General features: G+C 43.9%; 1 protein-coding gene across 4 annotated transcripts in view; it reads right to left on the bottom strand.

Moving 5' to 3' along the window:
• CEP290 (centrosomal protein 290) overlaps positions 1-22,685 on the bottom strand; it is a 1,516,454-nt gene that overhangs the window by 1,226,334 nt on the left and 267,435 nt on the right. For all 4 annotated transcript variants that reach the window (XM_085653911.1, XM_085653913.1, XM_085653912.1 and 1 more), the window contains exon 14: positions 6,520-6,682. In XM_085653911.1, coding sequence (XP_085510037.1) covers positions 6,520-6,682 — 163 coding nt within the window. The remainder of the gene's footprint in view (positions 1-6,519; positions 6,683-22,685) is intronic.

The raw sequence follows: 22,685 nt of genomic DNA, 5'->3' as shown, positions 1-22,685 counted from the left end.
AAGAAAATTGATGAACAAAGGAATATACCAAACAATTGAGGTATCAGTCTTTCCATGTTAAATTCAGATTGGGTATCCTGTCTATTGCAAAAGTCCTGTTTATTTGCAGCCCACCAGAAAGATATGTCAGTTAGTTGCTCACCTGCATTATTTGTGATCAAAAGGTTGCACATTTCTTTTTCCTCTGCCTTTTATTTAAGCATAGAGACTGTACTGGATAAAAATGGTGGCACAGGATTTAAGAGCAGGTGGATGTGAGATCACTGTGTTAGAGACATTCTACTCCACAAAAACAGCTTTCTCTTTACAACTCCATAAGATGTAGCTTGCCTCATGCCACACCAGGAGTGCTTGTGGCACCGTATTGTCCCAGATCAACATAAGGAATGGACTACAAAAGGACCAACTTGACATTGTCCTACTTCATAATAACACTATGTAACAGGTGGGACACAAAGACACGAGAACTCTTTTGTATGCGGAGCGTTTGTGCTATTTATTGAGCAAAGAATCGGGATAGACCGTTTCTGCCGTATTACTGGCAACTCACAGGAGGGAAATAATCCAAAAAAAGTAATAGTGACCTCGATCGGGTTCTCTATTTAAGTTCAATTGTCTCTTTATGTCATTGAAGTAGGTCAACTCAATGTCCAAACAAATAAAGTCTTAAAAACTACTTTTGAGTCCTTATTCTTACCGGGACAGTCCTTCTCTAATTATGGCAGTCTGTTTCTTCCAGGTCCAGAAAGGAGTCTTTGCAGCAACTGGTTCACTGCCCCTCAGTTGCAAGAAAAAAGGAGACCAGGTAAGGAACGTGTTTGCCCTTTTAAATGAAACCAACCACGTACCCAGGTGACAGGTGCGGGAGGAAAACGTGGCCAGTGTATGGGAGAAGGAAGGGTGGAAGAAACAGTTATCGTAGAAGGTAGGTCAATACTTATGGCTTCCTCATGTGTTACCTCACACACGTGTGAGCCACATAATTGGGTGGTTTTGAGATATAGGTGAGAAGAGAAAACGTGTGGTGGCCGGTCAGTAGGTGCTCCCCTTCCTGCCCTGTTCATCCCCTCCCTTTCTACCAAAAATCCACCCCCGTACCTGACTTAGCCATGTTTCTCCTGAAACGTGGCGTTGTCACAGGGATGGGACTCCCTTCGGGAGTTCCGGACCTCTGGCGCTTCGGCAGACTCCCAGTGAGTCGGGACTTCCAGCTGGGCACAGCGTCTGCGGCGTTTCCTCTCTTCGATGTAACAGAGGGTTTTTCTTTCGCAGGTTTGTCGAAGCCTTGAGGATGCTTAGCCCACCAGCTGTGACTGAGGAAGTATGTGGGCCGGGGTTCTTCGTCAAATGTCCCTGGTAACGACTTCGGCAATATCTCTGCGTCTTCGCTTGAACTCTCCTGCAGGCACTTCTCTTTCGGCGTCCCGGATTGAAAAAGCCCTCACTCCGCGATGATTGGCCGAGGTGGTGGCGTCAGATGCACGTGGGCGGCAGCGCGACTCCTAACCCTGGAACTGGATGTCCCTTCGTGATTGCCTGGTTGTACCTACAATTCGCTCATCTCGGCATCGGTGCTTGGCTGTAGGGAGGAAAGAGATGGTCCAGGTAAGTGGAGTAGGTCCCAGGGATCGTCTTGCCCCTCGTCTAAGTCCGACTCTTTAGGTAAGTCCGGCTCTCTTCCACACACTAGAAGGTGACCATTCAGACCTGAGGGAAAAAAACAGTCCTTTCCTCTCCATGACCTCACACCAAGCCCCTCTGCTTTAAGTATCACAGGTTTAGTCCATACTTGTACTCTTTGGGATAATGTTTTTTTTGATAATCAAGTTTATTGATTTTACAAATTGCAGCAAAAAGAAAACAATACCAGCTCTTAATACAGTGGTTCTTACTTAACAGTAGCGAAAAATAAAGAACACCCCAGCATACACTATTCAACATATGAGTAGCACGCAACATTGTCCGCACCCAAGTCCATAGGTGGTCTTCAGAAATGTTCAGTCTTCTACCACCCCGACCCATTTACCCCATACCTTTCGAAACTTTTTGGGACAGCCTCGGGCCGCATAAATCGGTCGCTCCTGCGCTGTGCACCAATCCACCCCTCTGCGCCAACGCGCCATGGAAGGAGCTATCGGATCCAACCAGAGAGCTGCAATGTCCCACTTAGCCACCATTGATGCCATATTTAAACACAGCTTCTCAGCTCTGGACCCATCCAATCCCTCAGTGACACCCAGAAGTATGGTCATCGGGCTCAAGGGAACCTCCCAACTCAGGACCTCCTTAAGTTCCCCTGTCACTAGCTCCCAGTAGCGCTTGATTATAGGACAGAGCCATACCATGTGATAAAAGTCAGCCTGGGGGAAACTACAGCGGGGACAGGAAGCATCAGGTTGGAGCCTAGCTCGATGAAGACACAGTGGTGTGAGGTAGGCACAGTGTAGGTAGTATACTTGTACTAATCGGAGCCGTGCTGAAGCTGTAACTATTTTGGGGGCCATCAGTACATCCCTCCAAACAGCGTCGTCCAGGGAGCCAAGCCAACCCTCCCACTTATCCCAGATAAGAGAGAGGGAGTTGGGGGTGTTACTCGTGAGGGTGGGATAATGTTTTAATAATACCCTTACTTTAGCATTTCAGAATAAGTGCAGTTGAGTTACAAGCAATGGTACCCTATTTGCAAGATTCATACGGCATTAATAATAGAACCAATATGCGCAGTTTTGATATTACAGTCTCTTAATGAAATGAAAAGCTGAGCAAGAAGCGTAAGTTGAAGTGCTGTGATAACTACCCTCATCAAAACAAACTACTCAATGCCTTGTTAAATTATCTTTACATGAGCCAGTTTTACATTGCTGTATAATTTTCCAGTGAAACAGAAAGCTACCTTTTCTACAAAAAACAAAGAAATTTTAACAGTTTTTTCTGAAGGAGATCTCAATTCACTGAAGCTGTTCCAAGACTACACTCTTTACCTTTATTGACCGTACCAATGTTGTTTATGCTGTCCAGAAGGTTGACTATGTTGGTATCGCTGGGATCGGCCAGGTGGACATTGAGTTCTCCGAGGAAAATGTAGTGTTCGGTGTGAATGGCTTGAGGGGCGATGAATTTGGGGATGCGTCACAGAAGCTAAGGCGGGGACCTGGAGGTCAGTAGGTGAGGGTGCCTCTGATGGTGGTTTTGCGGTCTATTCTGAGCTAGAAGTTGAGGTGTTCCATGATCGTGGTGTTATCGTCCGTAGGGGTGGTGCAGTGGATAGATTCCTTGTGGATGATGGCGATTCTACCTCCATGTCTGTTGATGCGGTGCCAGTAAGCAATATTGTAGCCGAAGGAAGTGGCTGCGGCGATGTAGGATATCCTCACGGGTGATTAGCTGCGCGATACAAATCCATCTAACATAACCATTACCAATGAGGTTAATGACGGAGGATATCAACTGTGCACTCAGACTGCATTCAGTTCTGTGTAATCGTGGTAGGAGACAAAGTTTACTATGAGGTTTTGGAATGGAAAATATGGAAGCCCCTACAGGTCATGTTGAATGACAAATAAATCCTTCAGACAAGTTTTCCTCAATGTATCCCGCTCGGATATGGCATATTTACCCATGGGTTGTTTTTGACCCTCAATTAAACAACATAGCACAGGCACACAGTCTATGTGTGGGGTAGGGTATCTGCCTCTTTCTCACATAAAACATTAAGGAACTCCTTGCATTCCTCTGGAATTATTTTATCCACTACCTGATTTTCTTGCGTTCAGACTTGAAGACTGATTCACAGATGGCACTGGAAAACAATATGCCAAATAATATCGTGAAAAAAACTGAATGGATTCTGTGGTCCAGTAAATGGAATGATTTTGAATCCTTAACCATGAAATTACCATAAAGACAGAGATGGTGGGTGGATCAGTTTTAATGAAATTAATCATTTTAACATGACTGGTTTAAAGTAGCAATAACCAAACGATTAGTTTCTTTAAACAAATCTGGATGTTTATGGAGTCCCACGACCTGCACTGATGGATTCAGTATTTGCTTTGGGCCCCAATAGAACATGACAGTCATGCACAAAAGGGCCATCCATAGGTATACCTCAATACCACATGTTCCTGAGTCCAGTAGGACCCAAAAAATAAGTGAAATTGTGGTAATCACACCATCATTGTCAAAGGCAAATATGGGCTTTTCAGTAGCATTAAGAACTGTACTCAGACAAAGCCTGCTGTTGAAGACCAAATCTCTGTTTTCTTGAATCTGAGAATGTCTCATAAAATTAGCACAATTAAAGACAAAAATACTCTTTGCGTCTTAGTCTTTCTTCAAGAATTTGTTTTCTTCCTACTGACTAAATTTGCATTGGTTCTTCGGCAGACAGTGGAGGTGAAGGAAAGATGGCAGGGGCTCTTGTGGTGTAAGTAAAGTGATGATACCCCATCTTTTTCTCTTTATGCTGATTGCTTGTTTGTTGATCAATCTGGAGCACTAACTCAATGAGTGCAGACATTGCTGTTGCTTGACTGACCACCACAAGCACCTTATATTTCAGCTCTTTCATGAGACTGAGATAAAAGGCGGCAGCTGTTGCTTCACCAGTCTGAGAGCCATCAGTGAAGAATTTCTGGAAGGTTGTAATGCGAGATACCAACTTTTGCATACATTTTATACATTGCCTTGCTGATAATCCCTTACGGGCCTCTAGCTCTGTCCGTCTACGCTTAGACACAGATTTTTTTTTGTCAAGAATTAATCATACTGCAGTAAACCAGGGTCCCGTTTAAGAAACAGTGATGTAGACCAGATGAATGAGTTGTTAGTAAGAAAAGACAAAGAAAGAAACATGTGCTCCTTCAGTTGGAAATTGCTTCCGTCGATTCAAAAACTGTAAGGGACATTGAGCCATGAAAGCAGAAAATTGCCAAGAATTTCCCAAAAACATTCCTGGCAGAGCCATAGTTATACTTATAAATGCTGATCCCCTGTTAAGCAAAGAAAATCAGCCTAGAGTACTTATATATGGACCGCCAGACCCCACAGGTCTGAATGGACATCCAATAATAGCAGAAGCAAAAGGAGAAACCTGTTTCTATAGTGGGCTGAGGTGGTTTTATAGAATTCCGCTTTCAGGTCCAGTAGTACATATTTCCTTTAGTATTTCTGTTTCCACATGTGACAGTGAGAAACACAGCTTCCAGGCATAACCATTATGTTTTGGGCCTGGCAAACTATCATGCACCTGTACGCTTGGGTCGACCCTACCATTAGTCTTACGCCTCCCTACAGAGTGGAAATAGAGTACACCTCTAAAAGAATGTATCCAAATTCTAGAATGAAACAGGCAAGGATGGGTAGAAAAGGGAAAAACACACCTACTGGACAGGTACCCTTGTAGACCAGAGTGGAGACGGTTACATAATAAGGTCAATTACAAAAAAGTAATGAACAAATGTACAAGTACCAATATGAACTGAAAAGATAAATAAAATGGAGACTCGCCACAGCAGTAATTGAGGACTGTCACGCTGTTTGACTCCAAAAGATCAGAGAAAATGGAAGCTTCAATTGTATCTGAATCCGTTAACAAGAAGAGAACTCAACGAAGAAACAGGAGAATAAAACAAGGTTAAAATATTAAGTGATGCTGGAAGCGAACAGGGGCGCCTGCCAGGGAATTCTCCAACTCATTAGTTGGCAGGCAAGGGTCTACAGTGTGTAGCATTCTTAAATAGTGCTGCAGTCCTGTTTGAATAGAAAGTAGAAGTCATTGCCCCTTGGCACCATCTTGTAACTATCGGTTAGCAATCAGGCAGCCTGTTAGTGATGCCATCTTTGGATGGGAAGAGCTCGTTCATGCACATACCTCGTATTAGGCGAAATGAACACTCTCTGGCTTCCACAGTCAGCATACTCCCCTGGTCCACAGGACATGCCGACAATGTTCATGCCTACTCACCATCATTTGCCAGGAAACTCTGGCACCTCTTGCTCTTTGCCCTTGGGCTTAATAATACCTTACAGTAATGCCGTGCCTCATGTGGGATGTCATGATTTGAAGAATTAGTTGTATGAACTGTTAAGTTCCAGGACTATGTCAGAGTATGGTCTCCTCTGGTAAAAATGCATTGGTTGGCTGTACTTTGAAGGATATTGGGTTTAATAATGCCAGTGAGTATAACAATAAAGTTAACAAGAAAAACTGAGAAAGTACCACCACAACCACAGATGAAAAGCCTGACCAAGTCATAGGATCTTCTTTGCAATTGTAAGAAAACAAGAAACTGTGCACATATTTGGTGCCTCAAATATGTATGTTCTAATATGAGGTCTAATAGTTGCAAATAATAAAAGGGATGACACAGAAGGCTATTACTGCATCTACTGAGGTTTCATAACAAGTCGAAGAGTCAATATTCTACTTGAGGTAAAGAACACAGATCTTTTGTTTAATGATAGACTTTAAAAAACAATTGGGTGAAACTTTGCAAAGGTATAACAAATTTCCATAACCTAGTCTTTCTCTGAGATCTTCATTTTCGTCAAGTAAATCATTGATCTTCAGTTCAAGATGATTGATTTCCTTTGTCAGGTTTTCGATCTCACGATCTCTAGTTTTAATCTGACTTTTTAATTCCTTTATTTCAGCAACAGCTTCCTCCAAGCCATACACTCCCTGCAAAATAAGAGTACTTTTAGTTGCATTTACAAATATTTCAAACAATACAAACATCGTATTGCACTTTAAGTTGTAGCAGCTGAAATTGCATATCTAAACCAACTAGTACTAACAGAAAGAAAACAAAGAAAACCTCTGTTTTAAATGTCATTCACATAATATAAAAACTGTGTCAAAATTCCTCTAGTTTACGACCTTTAATTATACGCCATTAAGTGTAACAAAATAAACTACATAACTTACAGTAACAATGGGCCCTTCACAGATTATTTTCAGTACAAACTCAAAATCTTTGGGGAAAATTAATATTCTGATTCACATAGTCAAGATATGCAGATTTTTTATTGGACAGAGTTTATTGATTGCTTTGAAAGGTCTGCAACGCGCCCTGATTTTATTTAAAATGGTGAAACACACCTGTGGGTGTGGAAATGGGTGTTCCCAGATGAGTGTCTGGGGAATTTACAATACATGTGCTGCAAACAACCAAATTGTTTTAGGATTGTGTGCATATTTCCAAAAAATAAGAGGAGTGGAAGGGGGCATTTTTAATGGTGATGCAGGGGAAGGGAAATGAGACATTTTTCAGAATAGAAAGCTAACAATTCTTTATACACTTATTTGATGTAAAAGAGGTAAAGTGAAAACAAAAAGATGGGTTTATGAGATAAATCTCGCTCTGTGTTCCAGGATACTAGTCAAATGAGCCAGAAAAACAGAACTGCCTATCAGGCAACTGGGTATTGGAAGCTCCTGGAGCCTTAATGGATAGAAGGTCATTTTTTTTTACTGTTTTAATATGAGCTCTTCCCCCTCATTACTTAGACATGCAGGCACCATGGTTGTGTCATAGGTCCAGCAATGTAGTTTTGAAAAAGGGGTTTTAGTATTCGAAGGAATCTATACTTTGGAACACCTTTCCTCTGATAGCCTTTTAAAAGTTGTAATGCAACATACGGACATGTTGGACCTTTCACCTTACCACGATATATGGACAACATGAATTATGACGTGTTCTTGGGTCTCCACACGCAGCAGGGAATTACTCTAATATATACAATTTTAATGAAGATTTCTATGATGCAGAACCAAGACTACCATGTACTGGGATCTTTTTATATTCACCTGCGGTCAAAATATCATGTGCCTTTAGATTAAGGAGCACATCTATGAATGTAGTATTCAACTTTTAATCAGACAATGTCTCTAAAAGGCCTAAGGTAGTCAATGAAGATTTGGCCAACAGGACTATTCTTAAATTACTTGAAGCAACAACAGCACTACTAGTACAATGACATTATCATTATTTGCAGCCTTGAGAAAGAAATCGGTGACTATTAACAGGAACCAATATTATAGATCAGTAGCTTTTACTCCTTCTTCAATAATTTTTTTATGAATACAATTTTTTTTAGAACACCTGTTTCCCCAAACATAGTCAAAAGAACATTAACAACTAATCATGAATCTAGCAGTTCCTCAATGTAAAACAAAAATCAACATTTCTGACTTGAAGGAAGGTGACACACTCTGCTATGTGTCCCTCCTAGCTTCAGGCTCCCTTTAGTCTCCTATCCTTTGTTGTGCACTCCAACACGCCACGGCATTCAGTGCTTCTCTCACCGGCTCTCAGCTCAGAGCAAGACTCCTGCTGCCAGATTAAGCTGCTTCTTAGCCTGTGGTTTCCTGATGGGGAGGCCAGATTAGATTTTTTTCTTCTTTGTACAAAGAGCTTTGATTTGGCAAGTCTCCTGCCAGATATAGATGCTACCAGTGCTGTAATTAGCTGTCCTTCCACAATTTTCTGATGTTGGGTTTATTTCCATGTTAAGAGTACCTACACCTGACCTTTCCAGAGCACAAGTCTGCAGTGCTTTAGGGGCATTGTCTTTCCTTTCAAAACTTTGCCTTAGAGAATAAGAACTTCTGGAGACCAGCAATGAAGATGAAGACAGACTGAACTATGATGCCAATGTAAGATCTATACATGTTGAGGCCTTGCAGTTTTAACTGATAAAAACTGATCTCAATTGAGACTTTCGTGCCCTATCACCCCCTCTACATTTCACTTTAATAATGAGACTGGTCAGTTCCTCTTTGCTCTGTTTATGCAAAAACCTAGGCACTGAATGACAGGGTGAACACATTTCTTCTAAAATTTATTAATATAATCTGATCTCTCTGTATGTAGATTGTATTTAGGAAGCATGCAGTGGGGTGGGAGTGGTCAGGGACAGACATCCATTGCCAAATTTGTGAGAACCGTGAGAGGATAAATCTTGCTTAAAACTGCAAGGTCGAGTCAAAAGAAAAAAAAAGAAAATGTAAAAGATTAATACCCTGCAAAGGAACCCGAGGTTTTCACAAAAGGCACTGGCCATGACAACCTTCCTGAACAAATCTGAGGCTGCTGCACAGAGCGACAACAATTTGGGGAATTGTCAAAGTAGTGATGATATGCCCAATTATGTATCTCTTAGAGATCTGGGCAAATTGCTTAGCCAGATGGAAGCACCAGATACATCTGCGCCCACGCTGCAGCTGACATTTTTCCCTGTTGCAGGGATTCTGCACAAAAACAGAGCTATGAGCAGAATTATAAGAACTTGGTGTATGGGGACTCAGTCATCCCACCACCTTAGTACCCATGAGCCCAGGACCGACTAGTTATAGTGTCTCACTTGCTCTCCTACTCACTCACAGAGAAAGCAAATGAATAGACATCCCAGAACACAAAACTCCCAGATCTCTCAAGAATCGCATTAACAAGACACACCCTTTCGCTCACACTCTTGTACTCTTCCACAATAAAATCTGACAGTCACAAAATAGTTTAAAATATTTATTTTAACTAATGTGCCCTAACATGCAGTATACGTGCCACAACAAGCAGGAAAATGCAAATATAGCCAGCATAGAGCTACTCCCTAAATCATGAAGGGAGATGTCATCATAAAACGACAGTGGCGCCTATCCTCCCTCTCCTTGCTAAAAGACAGTATTATTATATATTAGATCTCTGGGCTTTGTCAGCAGAACCCATACCTCTGCCTATAGATGGTAGATCTACATCACAGGTCCTGTTTCACTCTTGTCTCTGGAAAGGTCCCTCTCCAAGTGTTTTCTACCTAATTTGTTTACCCCACTAAGAAGCAAAGTGCGTTCTCCAAACAACAGCTGCATCCGTATGTTTTGTCTAAGGGCTAAGGTCTGGCCAGAACAAAATAACAAGGGGGCATTGTTGTTCGACCTTGCACATAATGTTAAGTCAAAATCCCAGGAACACGCAGAGAGCAAATTCAGCTATGAGTTCTCATGTGAAAGCAGTGGGTGAAATATTGCAAAAATAAAGATGTGTAGTAACGCATGCAAAAGCAGCAGGCAAGCAGCAACATGCTCATGCTAAGTTACTGAAAAACGACAATGTCCCCACCGGCCACATGATATCCCTGAACAGAATACCAGCCCCTAATACAAAATGGTTCAGCACCCAGCACTGTGTAAATCTAATGATTTTACATTGATCAAGAGTTCAGCAAAGGTGCTTTAAATAGAGTTACACAAATTACATGTTTCTTAATATAGAGCATCAGTCAAGCATATTCAGTTTATGAACCTTTATTTATAATTTTTTTCATCATCTTCTTCTCAATCGGTTAAGAACTGTAGCCAACGCGTTTCGTCCTCTCGGACTTCTTCAGGGCTCTAAATAAAATTATTCCCAATTTGGCTGGACAGCTTAGTTCTTGTAATCTTTCGGTCTAGAATCGTATGCTTCGCCGATTATTTTATCCTCTGAGTAGGAGGAGCGTCCACATGGTTGTTAGTCATACAGCCATGCTTTATATGGACGTAAGAGATGTCATCATTTACAATATTCAAAATAAACGTTCCACTCCAATTGGTGGCACCCTATGTTTCAAGGACTGAGATAAGTTAGTGAGCCTTCTCCAGGGGAGGCGGGCGGGTCGCATGTGAGTCTATGAAAGATTCCAATACTGGAGAACTACAGTTACACGTAAGTAACTTGCTTCTTACTCCAGTATTGGAACTTTCATAGATTCAAATGCTTGAATCAGAGTAGTGAGCAGTGAGTAACACATTTTCACGTCATATAGCAACTGCAGAAAGGCACGCAAGACAGCATTACTGGCATACATTAATGTACTCATATGAATACATAAGAGCAATTATTCAAAGTATACATCTATACCACAAATAATTGAAAATGTGAGACAGTAAAGGATGGTGGGAAGGAACGAAAGAAGAGAAGGCTCACCTTATTGAAAAAGATGTCTTAGAACCGCCTGCCCCACTGCCGCATCTCGCTTAGTTTCAGCGTCCAAGAATTTGGACGCTGGTGAATGTGTACAGCGTCCTTCAAGTGGCTGCTCTACAAATGTCAGGCAGGGATACACCTGAAAACGGCACTGTAGATGTGAATATTGCTCTCTTAGAGTGGGCACGGACTCCTGACGCCAGAGGATGGCTCGCTTGTTGATGACAAAATACAATGGCACTTGATATACATCTTGAAATGCTCTGTTTAGTGATAGGGAAACCTTTTCTAGGTGCACTGTGCGCAATACGATGCGGATTTGACTTGCGAAATGGCTTTGTCCTTTTCAAGTAAAACTTTAGGCACCTTTTAACATCAAGAGAGGGCAGAGCATGTGGGTTTGGAAAGAATTATTTCAAAACAATTGGCTCTTTCAGGTGGAAGTCCCACTGAACCTTAGATATGAACTTAGGGTTTGTTCATAGAATAACGTTGTCTTGTTTGAATTGCAAGATAGGTTTTTGTGTAGTAGAAGCCTGAAGTACCCAAACCCTTCTCGCTGAAGTGAGAACGAGGTGAAGAGCCAATTTCCAAGATAGGAACTTCATGTTTGTCTTGTGAAAAGCTTTTAACGATGTTTCATTAATTGACTAGGCACTGTATTCAGCTGCCATGCAGGAGGAGGTGCCCTTACTAGAGGGAACATCCTAAAGAAACCGCTAAGAAACTGTTTGATTAGCCTGCTGGACCATAGAGATGGAACCTTAACTTATCTGAGGAAACTGGAAATGGCAGCTTAATGTACTTTAATTGATGAGTAAGCCAAACAAGAGCGTACCAGAAGTAGATAAGGTAAAACTTCCTCTGGAGGTGAGTAGAGAGGATTGACCTTAGATAATGCACACCACATGCAGAGCCTCTTCCATTTAAGCGAGTAAGTCCGGTTAGTGCTGTCTGCTCTTGCTTTAGCCAGCACCTGTCTACACTCCTGTGGGATCTTTAAGTGTTGAAATTCTTTTAACACAGCAGCCAGGCTGAGAATTTCAGAGAACTGAGGTTCCGATGGCCTACTTGTCCCTGGTTCATCGTCAAAAGTGAAGGAAATGGACCGAGATGGATCGGAGGCTTGACTGAAAGTAGGTGAAGTTCTGTGTACCAGTGCTGGCGAGGCCAGGCTGGAGCTATCAGAATGATCTCGCAGGGTTCTATTTTTTTACTTTTTTAGTACTTGCGGAAGGAGAGGAATGGGGGAAAGGCGTAAGCAAATATGCCGGACCAAGCTATTGAAAAGCATTCCCCCATGATCCCTGATGGTGACGCCAACTTGCGAAGTACCGGCATTTCGCGTTCTCTGGAGTTGAGAACAGATCTATATTCGGCTTGCCCCATTGGGAGAAAATGTTGTAGAGTGTGTGCTGGTCCAATTCCCACTCGTAACAAGTGGACTTATGTCTGCTCAATGTATCCGCTCTGACGTTCTGTTTTCCTGGGAAGTACTCCACTGATATATGCACTTTGTGATGAATCGACCTGCACCAGATAAGCTGTGCTTCCTAAGAGAGCAGGAGAGATCTTGTTCCTCCTTGTTTGTTGAGGTAGTGAATTGTCGTGGTGTTGTTGGTCCTGACAAGCACCGATACATTTTGTATTCTAGGCAGGAACGCTTGGAGCGCCAGAAGAACTGCTCTTAGCTCGAGAAGATTGATATAAAGATCTCGGTGGGAAAGCGGCCATCTTCCGCTGACCTGCAAGTCTTGAAGAAAAGCTCCCCAGCCCTCTAAAGATGCATCCATTGTAATCACAAGAAGAACAGCCTGCGACATGAACGGCAGATCCTGCGATAATTAGTGAGTTTGCGTCCACCAGTCCAAGGCCGCTATCATGGGAAGAGTGATCCAGATCAAATCGTCGAATGATCCCTCTATCGGCACCCATTGTTCGTTTAAAGCCTCCTGATGAGGACGCATGTGGAGACGACAATGAGGGGGATACAAGAAGATATCATTTCTAGGAGAGATTTGAAAAGGTGTACGGAAAGATACTTTCTTTTTTGGACCCTTTCTGCCAAGGATATTAGCCTTTGTTGTCTCTCCAGAGTGGGATAAGCCTTGTTTTCCATGGTGTCCAGGATAGCACCTAGAAACACCAGTCAACGGGATGGTTGCAGAATCGATTTTTCTACATTTAAAGTGAGGCCTAATTTCTTGAGAAGTTGCAGACAGGCTTTGGTGGATGCCTTTGCTGCTTCGTAAGTGGGGGCCTTGAGAAGACAGTCGTCTAGGTAGGGACAAATTTTATGGTGTTGTTGTCTTAGATATGCTGCGACTGAAAATGCAGGGAGAGGATTTTAGTCCGAAAGTTAGGACGTGGAATTGGTAGTGACAATCGGCCACCGTGAATCTCAGAAACCTCTTGTGTTTTCGGCCTATGGGCATACGAAAATATGCGTCCTGGAGAGCCAGAAATGCCAAGTAATCGTTTCTGTTGAGGAGGTGTAATACATCTTACAGAGATCATGCAGAACAATTGTTTTTGAGGAATTTGTTTAAGTTCGGCAAGTCCAAGATCGTTCTCCACTTCTTTACCTTCTTTTGGATCAAGAAGAAACAGAAGTAGAAACCACTTCCTCTTTGGTTGAGGGGAACTCGTTTTATTGCTCCTTTCTGCAACATGTTGGTAACTTCCATCTTTAAGAGATGTAGGTGCTGTTGGAAGTGAGGCATAGGAGGAGGTGGTGGAGGGATCTCTGTAAATTCCAAAGAGTGGCTGACTTGGATTAGGTTTAGGATCCATTGGTCCGATGTTATGTCCTGCCACTGCTGAAGATAACAGGATATTTTGCCGCCCACAGAGGATGGAATAGGTGGGATAAAGGCCGACAGCTGGAAGAGGTCATTGGCGATGACCTGTATCCTTACCCTGGCAGCGGTTAGTAAACTGGGGCCTGTATTATTGAGCGGTGGAAGAATATGCTGAATAGTGAGATTGTTGGTATCCTGATATGTATGATTGGTAACCTCTTCCTCGGGAGCCACGAAAAGGCATCTTTCTGTACTGTCAAGTACCTAAAGACTTAGCCATATCCGTGTCTTTTTTGACAGCTTGCAAAGCTTCGTCAACGTGGCAAATAATTCTTCTCCATTATAAGGAAGGTCAAGAATCTTCATCTGTACCTCAGGCCTGAATGAAGTGGGTTTAAGCCAGCCTTGACGCCTCATAACGGCCACTCCCGCTAGCTGCGTGACACCAGTCGACGCTACATTCATACAACAGCATATTACTTCAGAGGCGGTCCTCTCACCCTCAAGAAGAATTCTCTTAGCTTCTCCCTTGTCATCTGGTGGAAGTTTGTCCAAGAACAGTACCAAATCCGACCACATCTGCCTATTAAAACGGCCCAATAAAGCTAGAGAATTTTCAGCTCGTACTGTCCAAGCTGAAATAGTCAAAAAACGCTTCCCGATGTTGTCAAGCCTTCTACCTTCTTTATCAGGAGGAGCAGTCAGGAGAGCTGAAGGATTCTTAGATCGTCGCTGTGCTACTTGCGAGATCACGGAATCTGGTTTTGGATAACCTATCATCTGGAGCTTTATATTTTATGTCCAGCCTCGGAAACATGGGCGGAACAGTTGCTGGATTCTGCATTATTCTCAGTCCCTCTTTCAATATAAATAATCAATAATAGTCATAGAGCTTACCGATTTTCTATAAGGTTCTTCAAAATCATACAGGAAACAGTCCTGCTGGTGCACAGGCATCGGAAACTCAAAACGTTTTCTCTCTCTCTCCAGAAGGTTGTGGAAACCCTCAATATCTTCCGGAGGTGAATCTGCATGTGGGAGAGATGGAGATGCCGGAGAGGAAATGATGTAAGAATCCCATTCATCCTGCTGAATCTTTCCTTCTTCTCTCTCTACTTCCTCATCAGAGGATGACAACTGTAGTACAGGAGCAACCTGAGGAGGAGGCTGAACCCTAGGAGACTGTTGGAGAAGAGGGGAGCGAACCTGCGCCTGTGGAAAAGAAAGTGGAGAAGGAGGAGCAGGCTGTTGGATACTCTGCTCTGGCGGAAATCTCCTCTTATAGTCTGCCAGCCTAAATTATAAGTCTGTCATAAGACTTGAAGGGAGGTATATCATTTCCATTGTTGATATTGCTGCTGTGGATGGTAATATTGATGATCATAACCATCATTGAAAAAACAAAGAAAGTCCACACTTTACTTGTAGAAAAATGCTATCCTTCCAAGATTGGTTCTAAAGTGAGTGTTTAGAAGACTGTAGGTTTCCTATTAAACTATTTAGTTTCCACACAGCCTGGTATTTTTTTTTTTAACTCACCACATTTATTCTGACCCTTCCCCTCTCACACCAACACATAGTATCACCTCACTAATAAGTGCTCCCACGTCTGTACGGTCGCAGCACACACTGTCCAACAGCGGGGCGGGAAGAACCCGATGATGAACCATGCCACCAAGAGACCTTTTGGTGGGTGAGGGTTATTTTAACAAAACATTCTTTTTTCCTATATATCCTTAGAAAAACCTACAGTCTTCTAAACACGCACTTTAGAACCAATATCGGAAGGATAGCATTTTTCTACAAGTAAAGTGTTGACTTTCTTTGTTTTTTTGTGATTTATGGAGAAGGCTGAGTCAACAGCTTACAGAACCTCTTCACTCCCTCCCTTATTTGAGGTTACCATAACCATCATCCTCCATAGAATCCTCTTGAAATTTGACAATGAAATCCGATGAGCTTAGGGCTGCCCCAAACAGACTGTCATCTTCAGACTCCTCATCCTCATCATCTTCTTCCAAGAACTGGAATGGCAAAAGAGACTACACCTGACTAGCTGAGGTTAAAGCTGGTGTCAGCTGAATTTTTGTAATTTTATGTTTTTCCGTCGATGAGCACGTCGACGCTTGCTTCACGGCCAAATCTTGGATCGCCAACGGAATCACCTTTGTTGACGAAAGCTGCTTCTCCTGGTCCCTCGATGGAATTGTCTCCGTTGATGGCAAACTTTCAGAGACAGGGATCTTCGTCGACGGCAACATCAATTACACTTTCACCGTCAAAGAGAGTCAAACTCAGTCAGAGTTCTCAGGTTGCCAACTTGGTAATCAGCTTGGGTGTTGACTCTGCTGAGTTAGGCTCCACTATCTAGTCCCATGATATTGTGATCGTAAGATATCCCTGGTTCCGACATACTACCCAGAAGCCAAACTGAAGATCATGAACCTTCCTTTCAGGATCAAATCTATTTTGCCATCACACTGGGCACACTGATGACAAAATGGTAAAAACAGAAAATGAAGCAAAGACCTTCAAGGCAGTGGGATTGGAAGAAACACATTCTTCAGGCAGCAGAATAAAGGGAAGGATCACAGATACTACCAGTGGAGGGTTCAATCTGCATGCTGGCCCTTTCAGCTGCGACAACAATATAAGCAAAGGTCCGAGACTTCACATCCAGGAGACAAGAATAAGGATTAAGGGCAATGCTTTTTTGATGAGTTGGTAACATGTTTATATGCATTTATGCTTATACAATTGAACCCTAACTGTGTAGTGAAGAGATCAGATCCTTTCTTCCTTCCAAAGGTCGTCTTGGATTTTCCTATCAATCTAAGATTGTACTACCAAATTTCATTCATAACCCTTCAACACCTGCAGAGTAGTCTCTTCTTTCATCAGACACAACAAAAGTACTTCAATTCTACCTTGACAAGACTAACTAAAAGAGAAGATCCACTCAGCTCTTCATGACTTATGGCCATCTTTGACAAAGTTTAGCAACCTCTAAACTGTCAATTGCTAGTCAGATAATGTCTTGCATTACTATGTGCTACCAATTGGCAAACAAACCCCTCCCAAGCAAGACTAAAGCACCTTCCATTAGGGTTAAAGCAGCTACAACAGCATGGCTCAGGAGTGTTCCAGTTAATGCTATTTGGAAAGCAGCAACTTAGAAATCAGTACATACATTACCAGACATTACTGCCTAGATTAAGACACCCCAACTGATTTTTGATGCTTATATCTGCGAGTAGAGTTCCCACATGCTCCGAGCAACAGTTGAAAAAGAGAGGGGACAAGATCGAAAACCTGGGAAACTTCACAGGTGACAAGGATCTTCTGGGACTTGGAGGTGCTCATGTGAATTAACTGGTGTCCATTGAATAGGTAGGAGGACCCGTGATGAATTCAAGGTGAACATGAGGGTGGCATGATCAGCAGTGATGAAGGCAGCTGAGCTCCAACAATATCAGGAAGCAGGGTTCATCATCTGTGATTAAAAAAGCATTATGTATGATTTGTAATGTGACTGTCTCCATTCTGCAGTATGATGTTAAGCTGGATTGGTAGTCAAGCAGGAGATGGTTGGCACGGATGTGATTTTGGGAGATGTGTATAGGCTGCTTTTTCAATTATCTTGCTATGAAGGGTAAGTGAGAAATGGGCCATAGTAGGTGATATTTAGTTTGGGTTTCTTCAGGAGTGAGAGAATCAGTCTTGAGAATGTCTGAGAAGATGCCCTGAGTAATCAATCAATCAGGATTTATAAAGTGCAGCAAATTACTTTCTCAAGGAACTGGAGTTGCTAGCTGCTTCATGGTGATCTGTTCATTTGAACAGCCAGATCTTGAGTCCTTTACTGAATTCCCGGAGTGATAAGACGGTCTTGAGGTGCAGGGGAATGCTGTTCCAAGCTTTGGCTGCCAGGAGTGAGAAGGAGCATTCTCCGCTGTTGCCTCGGAAGATCCGGGGTGTGTCTGTGAGGAAGATGGAGGCGGATCGTAGGTTCAGTTGGTGGACGGTTTTGCAATTTGTGCTTGTCCTTCTTTGTGCAGGGCATAGTATATGCGTGAGTAGTCTCTTCAGGAGGTGTGCTGTCAATCCTTCATAAAGTGTGTTCCTGTAGTCCAGCCTGCTGGTAACAAAGGCCTGCATGGCGGTCCTTCTGGTGAAGATCTTGTGAAGCACTCATACAGTGTGGAAGTGAGCAGATGAGACTGCGTTTACCTTTAACTTCAAAAGATAGCTTGCTGTCCAAGATGACGCCAAGGTTCCGGGCAAGGTCTGTTGGGGCAGGGGATGGGCAGAATTCAGTAGGCCACCATGTGTCATTCCATGTCGAGGTGTTGTTCCCAAAGACAAGGACTTCCGCCTTGTCCGAGCTGAGCTTGAGACAGTTGTCTTTCATCCAGTCAACAACGTTCATCATACATCTGTGGAAGTTGATTCTGGTGGTGGCGCAGTCTTCTGACAGCAAGAGGATGAGATGGGTGTCGGCGTAGGAGATGATGTTGAGTCCATGCGATCTGACTTTGTTGGCCAGGGGGTTCATGTACATGTTGAAGAGGGTGGGGCTGAAGGACAATCCTAGGGGCACACCACAGATCTTCTTGGGTTCTGTGGTGAACGGTGGGAGATGGAGTCTCTGGGTTCTTCTGGTGAGATATGAGGTGATCCATTTGAGGGCGTTCCCTGGATTCCAATGTGATGGAGTCTGTTGATCAAGATGTGATGAGAGACAGAGTCTGAGGTGGCTAACAGGTTCAGGAGTATGAGGGCTACCATTTTGCTATGGTCAAGGAGGGTCCTGATGTTGCCTGTTGGTTCGTTCCTATTGTGTTATATTGTAGCCTTCAGGGGTGATGGTGACTATGTCCAGCGCGGAGGCGGGGTTCAGCCAGGTCTCTGTGATGAAGGGAATATGCTACTTACCAGTATGCATCTGTTCTTGGCATGTAGAGCTGCAGATCTACACACTTTTGCATAGATCGCCATCTGGTGTTGGGCCCGGATGTTTGCAGTTTGTTTTTCCTCTTGGAAAGTCTTTGGAAGTCACGAGGTCGGTGACTCCTCCTTTGGATCGAATTGCGCATGGGCTTCGGCTCCATCCTCAGATTGTTTTTCGCCAACAGGGAAAGATGGAGCGTAGTAATAATAGTGAAGAAACCCATGTGTGATGTATCTAAATAAGATAGACTGGAACAGATACAGGTAGCCGGGAAGGCGGGTGGGCGTGTGTAGATCTGCAGCTCTACATGCCAAGAACAGATGCATACTGGTAAGTAGCATATTCCGTTCGAGGCATATGAGCTGCAGATTACACACTTTTGCATAGACTATATAGCAGTTCCCAACCTTAGCGGCGACCACCGGTATCGGTTGCAGTGGTTTGAAAAAGTGTTTTTAGTACAGCCTGGCCCACACTAGCTTATTGCTTGGTTTGCACATCTACACAGTAATGTTTAGTGAAAGTGTGCGGTGTTGACCATGTAGCTTCTTTGCAGATATCATCTAATGGAATGTTCCCTAGAAAAGCCATAGAAGCCCCTATCTTTCGTGTAGAGTGGGCTTTAGGGGGAACAGATAGCGTGCGTTTTGCCTTGTGGTAGCAAATCTGTATGCATTTTACAATCCACCTAGCTATCCCTGATTTAGAGATGGGGTTGCCTTTATGTGGTGGAGAGAAAGAGACAAACAGTTGTTTTGTCTTTCTGAAAGGTTGTGTTCTCTGGATATAGTAAAGTAAGGCCCTTTTAACATCCAGTGTGTGTAGAGCCCTTTCTGCAACAGTTTGAGGTTGCGAGAAAAAAACTGGTAATTCTACCGATTGGTTTAGATGAAAGGGGGAAATGACTTTGGGTAGGAATTTTGGGTTAGTACGGAGGACAACCTTGTTCGGGTGCTAATGGAGAAAAGGTTCTTGTATAGTAAGTGCTTGTATCTCACTGACCCTTCGAAGGGAAGTGATGGCTACAAGGATAGCTGTTTTCCATGTAAGAAATTGCAGTTCGCATTTATGCAAAGGTTCGAAAGGCGGTCCCATTAGCCTTGTGAGAACTATATTTAAGTTCCACACAGGTGAGGGTGGTACTCTGGGGGGAATTATTCGTTTGAGGCCTTCCATGAAGGCTTTAATGGCAGGCACTCTGAAAAGTGATAGGTGCTGTCTGTTTTGTAGGTAAGCGGCAATTGCTGCGAGGTGTAGCCGAATGGATGTATATGCTAGGTTACACCTTTATAGATGGAGTAAGTAGCATATGATGTGCTGTATAGATACGTCTAGAGGGTTGATTGTGTTGTTATGGCAATAAACAACAAATCTTTTCCACTTGGCAGCGTAGCAGGCTCTAGTAGTAGGGCGCCTAGCTTCTCTGATGACGTTCATACAGTCAGGGTGAAGGTTAAGGTATCCGAATTCTAGGATCTCAGGAGCCAGATCGCAAGGTTGAGCTGAGTCCAGGTGTCTGATCTCTCCATGGTTCTGGGTTAGGTGGCATGGTGAGAGGTGTAGCTTTTGGTGTGGTACTACCGAGAGTTCCAGCAGCGTGGTGTACCACGGTTGTCTGGCCTATGTTGGAGCTACTAGGATCAGTGTGAGGGAATGCTGTTGTAGCTTTCGCACCACTCATGGAATTAGTGGGTGAGGTGGAAAAGCGTACGCAAATTTGTCTGACCAGTTCATCCATATCGCATTGCCCTTGGACAATGGGTGTGGGTATCTGGCGGCGAAGCTTGGGCATTTTTTGTTTTCGTGGGTGGCGAAGAGGTCTATGTGTGGATGCCTCCACATCTGAAAGAAGGGGTGAAGAACCTGCGGGTGAAGTTCCCACTCGTGAATCTGCTGCGTCTGTCTGCTGAGCAGATCTGCCATGGTGTTTTGGACTCCTGGGACATGTTGGTCTAGGAGAAAGATTTTGTGTGGAATTGCCCATCTCCACATGCTCTGTGCTAGTTGAGAGAGCTGTGGAGAGTGTGTGCCGCCTTGTTTTTGAATGTGGTACATGGCCGTCATGTTGTCTGTGCGAATAAGGACAGCCTTGCCTAAAACCTGTGCCTGAAAGGATTTTAGGGCTTGAAAGATTGCCAGCAACTCCAGATGGTTGATGTGGAGTAACTTTTGTTGCGGCGTCCATGTGCCCTGCACTGTGAGGTGTAGTAGATGAGCTCCCCATCCGGAGAGCGATGCGTCCGTTGTTAGGATAATTTGTGGAACCGGGTCCAGGAACGGTCGACCTCTGGAAAGGTTTGTGGTGTTCCACCACTGCAGAGAGCGATGGGTGCGACCGTCTACCAACACCAGATCTGTCAGTTGCCCCTGGGCCTGGTTCCATTGGCGCGCTAAGCACTCTTGGAGTGGACGCATCTGGAGTCTTGCATGAGGCACTATGAAAATGCAAGAGGCCATCATCCCTATCAGTTGCATAAACACTCTTGCTGGGAGAGAGTGTTGAGGTATGAATTTTTAACGCAAAGCCTGAATATGCTTGCAATCCTGGCAGGATTGGGGTTGGCTATGGCTTTTGAGGTGTCTATGGTGGCACCGAGGTATTGCTTTGTGTGGGATGGTATTAGCTGGGACTTTTGGTGGTTCACCGTGAAAGCTAGCTGGTGAAGTAGTTGGATTGCAGTGGCGGTGTGATGTACACATTGGTTGTAGGATGTGGCTTTTATTAGCCAGTCGTCCAAATATGGGAAGACGTGAATGTGCTGTCTTCTGAGGTGTGCCGCCACTACCGCTAGGCACTTGGTGAATACCTTTGGTGCTGTTGCGACCCCGAATGGGAGCACCTTGAACTGGTAGTGTTGCCCGTCCACTACAAATCTGAGGTACTTTCTGTGAGCCTGGTGTACCGGAATGTGAAAGTATGCGTCTTTCAAGTCCAGTGTGGTGAGGAAGTTGATCTGGGAGAGGAGCATAAGTACCTGCTGAAGCGTTACCATGTGAAAATGGTCCGAATGTATGTATGTGTTTAGAGGCCGGAGATCTAAGATAGGTCGTAGAGTCTTGTCTCTTTTTGGTAACAGAAACTATAGGGAGTAGACCCTTAAATTTTGCTGATTGGCGGGGACTTGTTCTATCCCCTCTTTTTGTAGGAGGGAGATTACCTCCTGTTTTAGTAACGTGGAATGTTCTTGTGACATTGGGCGTTGCCTGGGTGGAATGTTGGGGGGGGGGGGGGTAGATGTCAATTCTAGGCAGTACCCTGAACGAATAATTTGGGTCCCCATCTGTCTGATGTGATGGACTCCCAGACTTGAAGGAAATTTTGTAGTCTGCCCCCGACCGGAGTGGGATGGTCTGGAGGGAGCAGGGGGAAGTCATTGGGTAGGCGGTGTGGCAGAGCGGGCGGTATTTGTTTTGCCTCTGCCTTTATTGTTATTGCCTCTATATCCGCCTCTTTGATAACCCCTTGTGAAGGTGGATTGAGCAGGGGATTTGTAGGAAGTGGACGCGCTATCTGAGGAGTAGCGTCTGCCCGTGCCCCGAAAGGAAGAGCGGCGAAAGGAGCGCCTAGGAGTGTGTGACTGCAGGGCTCCCATTGATTTCGCCGTATCTGTGTCTTTCTTCATCTTCGAGGGCCTCATCTACCTTTGGACCGAATAGATGTTCTTGATCAAATGGATGATTTAATATGGAGGCTTGTACCTCAGGTTTAAAGCCTGAAACTCTCAGCCAAGCATGGCGGCGGAGGAGGACGCTAGTGTTAATGGCCCTGGAGGCTGTGTCTGCTGCGTCTAAGGCACAGCGTATAGAGGTGTTAGTTATGGTCTTACCCTCTTGAATTAATTCATTGGCCCCATTTCTGTATTTTTCTGGGAGATGGTGCATGATGGTTTCTAGTTCATCATAATGCGCTCTGTCGTATCTGGCCAATAGCGCTTGAGTGTTGGCAATACGCCATATATTGGCTGCCTG

Source organism: Triturus cristatus, chromosome 4_1, assembly GCF_964204655.1.
Source record: "Triturus cristatus chromosome 4_1, aTriCri1.1, whole genome shotgun sequence".
Lineage (NCBI taxonomy): Eukaryota > Metazoa > Chordata > Amphibia > Caudata > Salamandridae > Triturus > Triturus cristatus.
This window is presented reverse-complemented; position numbering and strand designations above follow the sequence as displayed.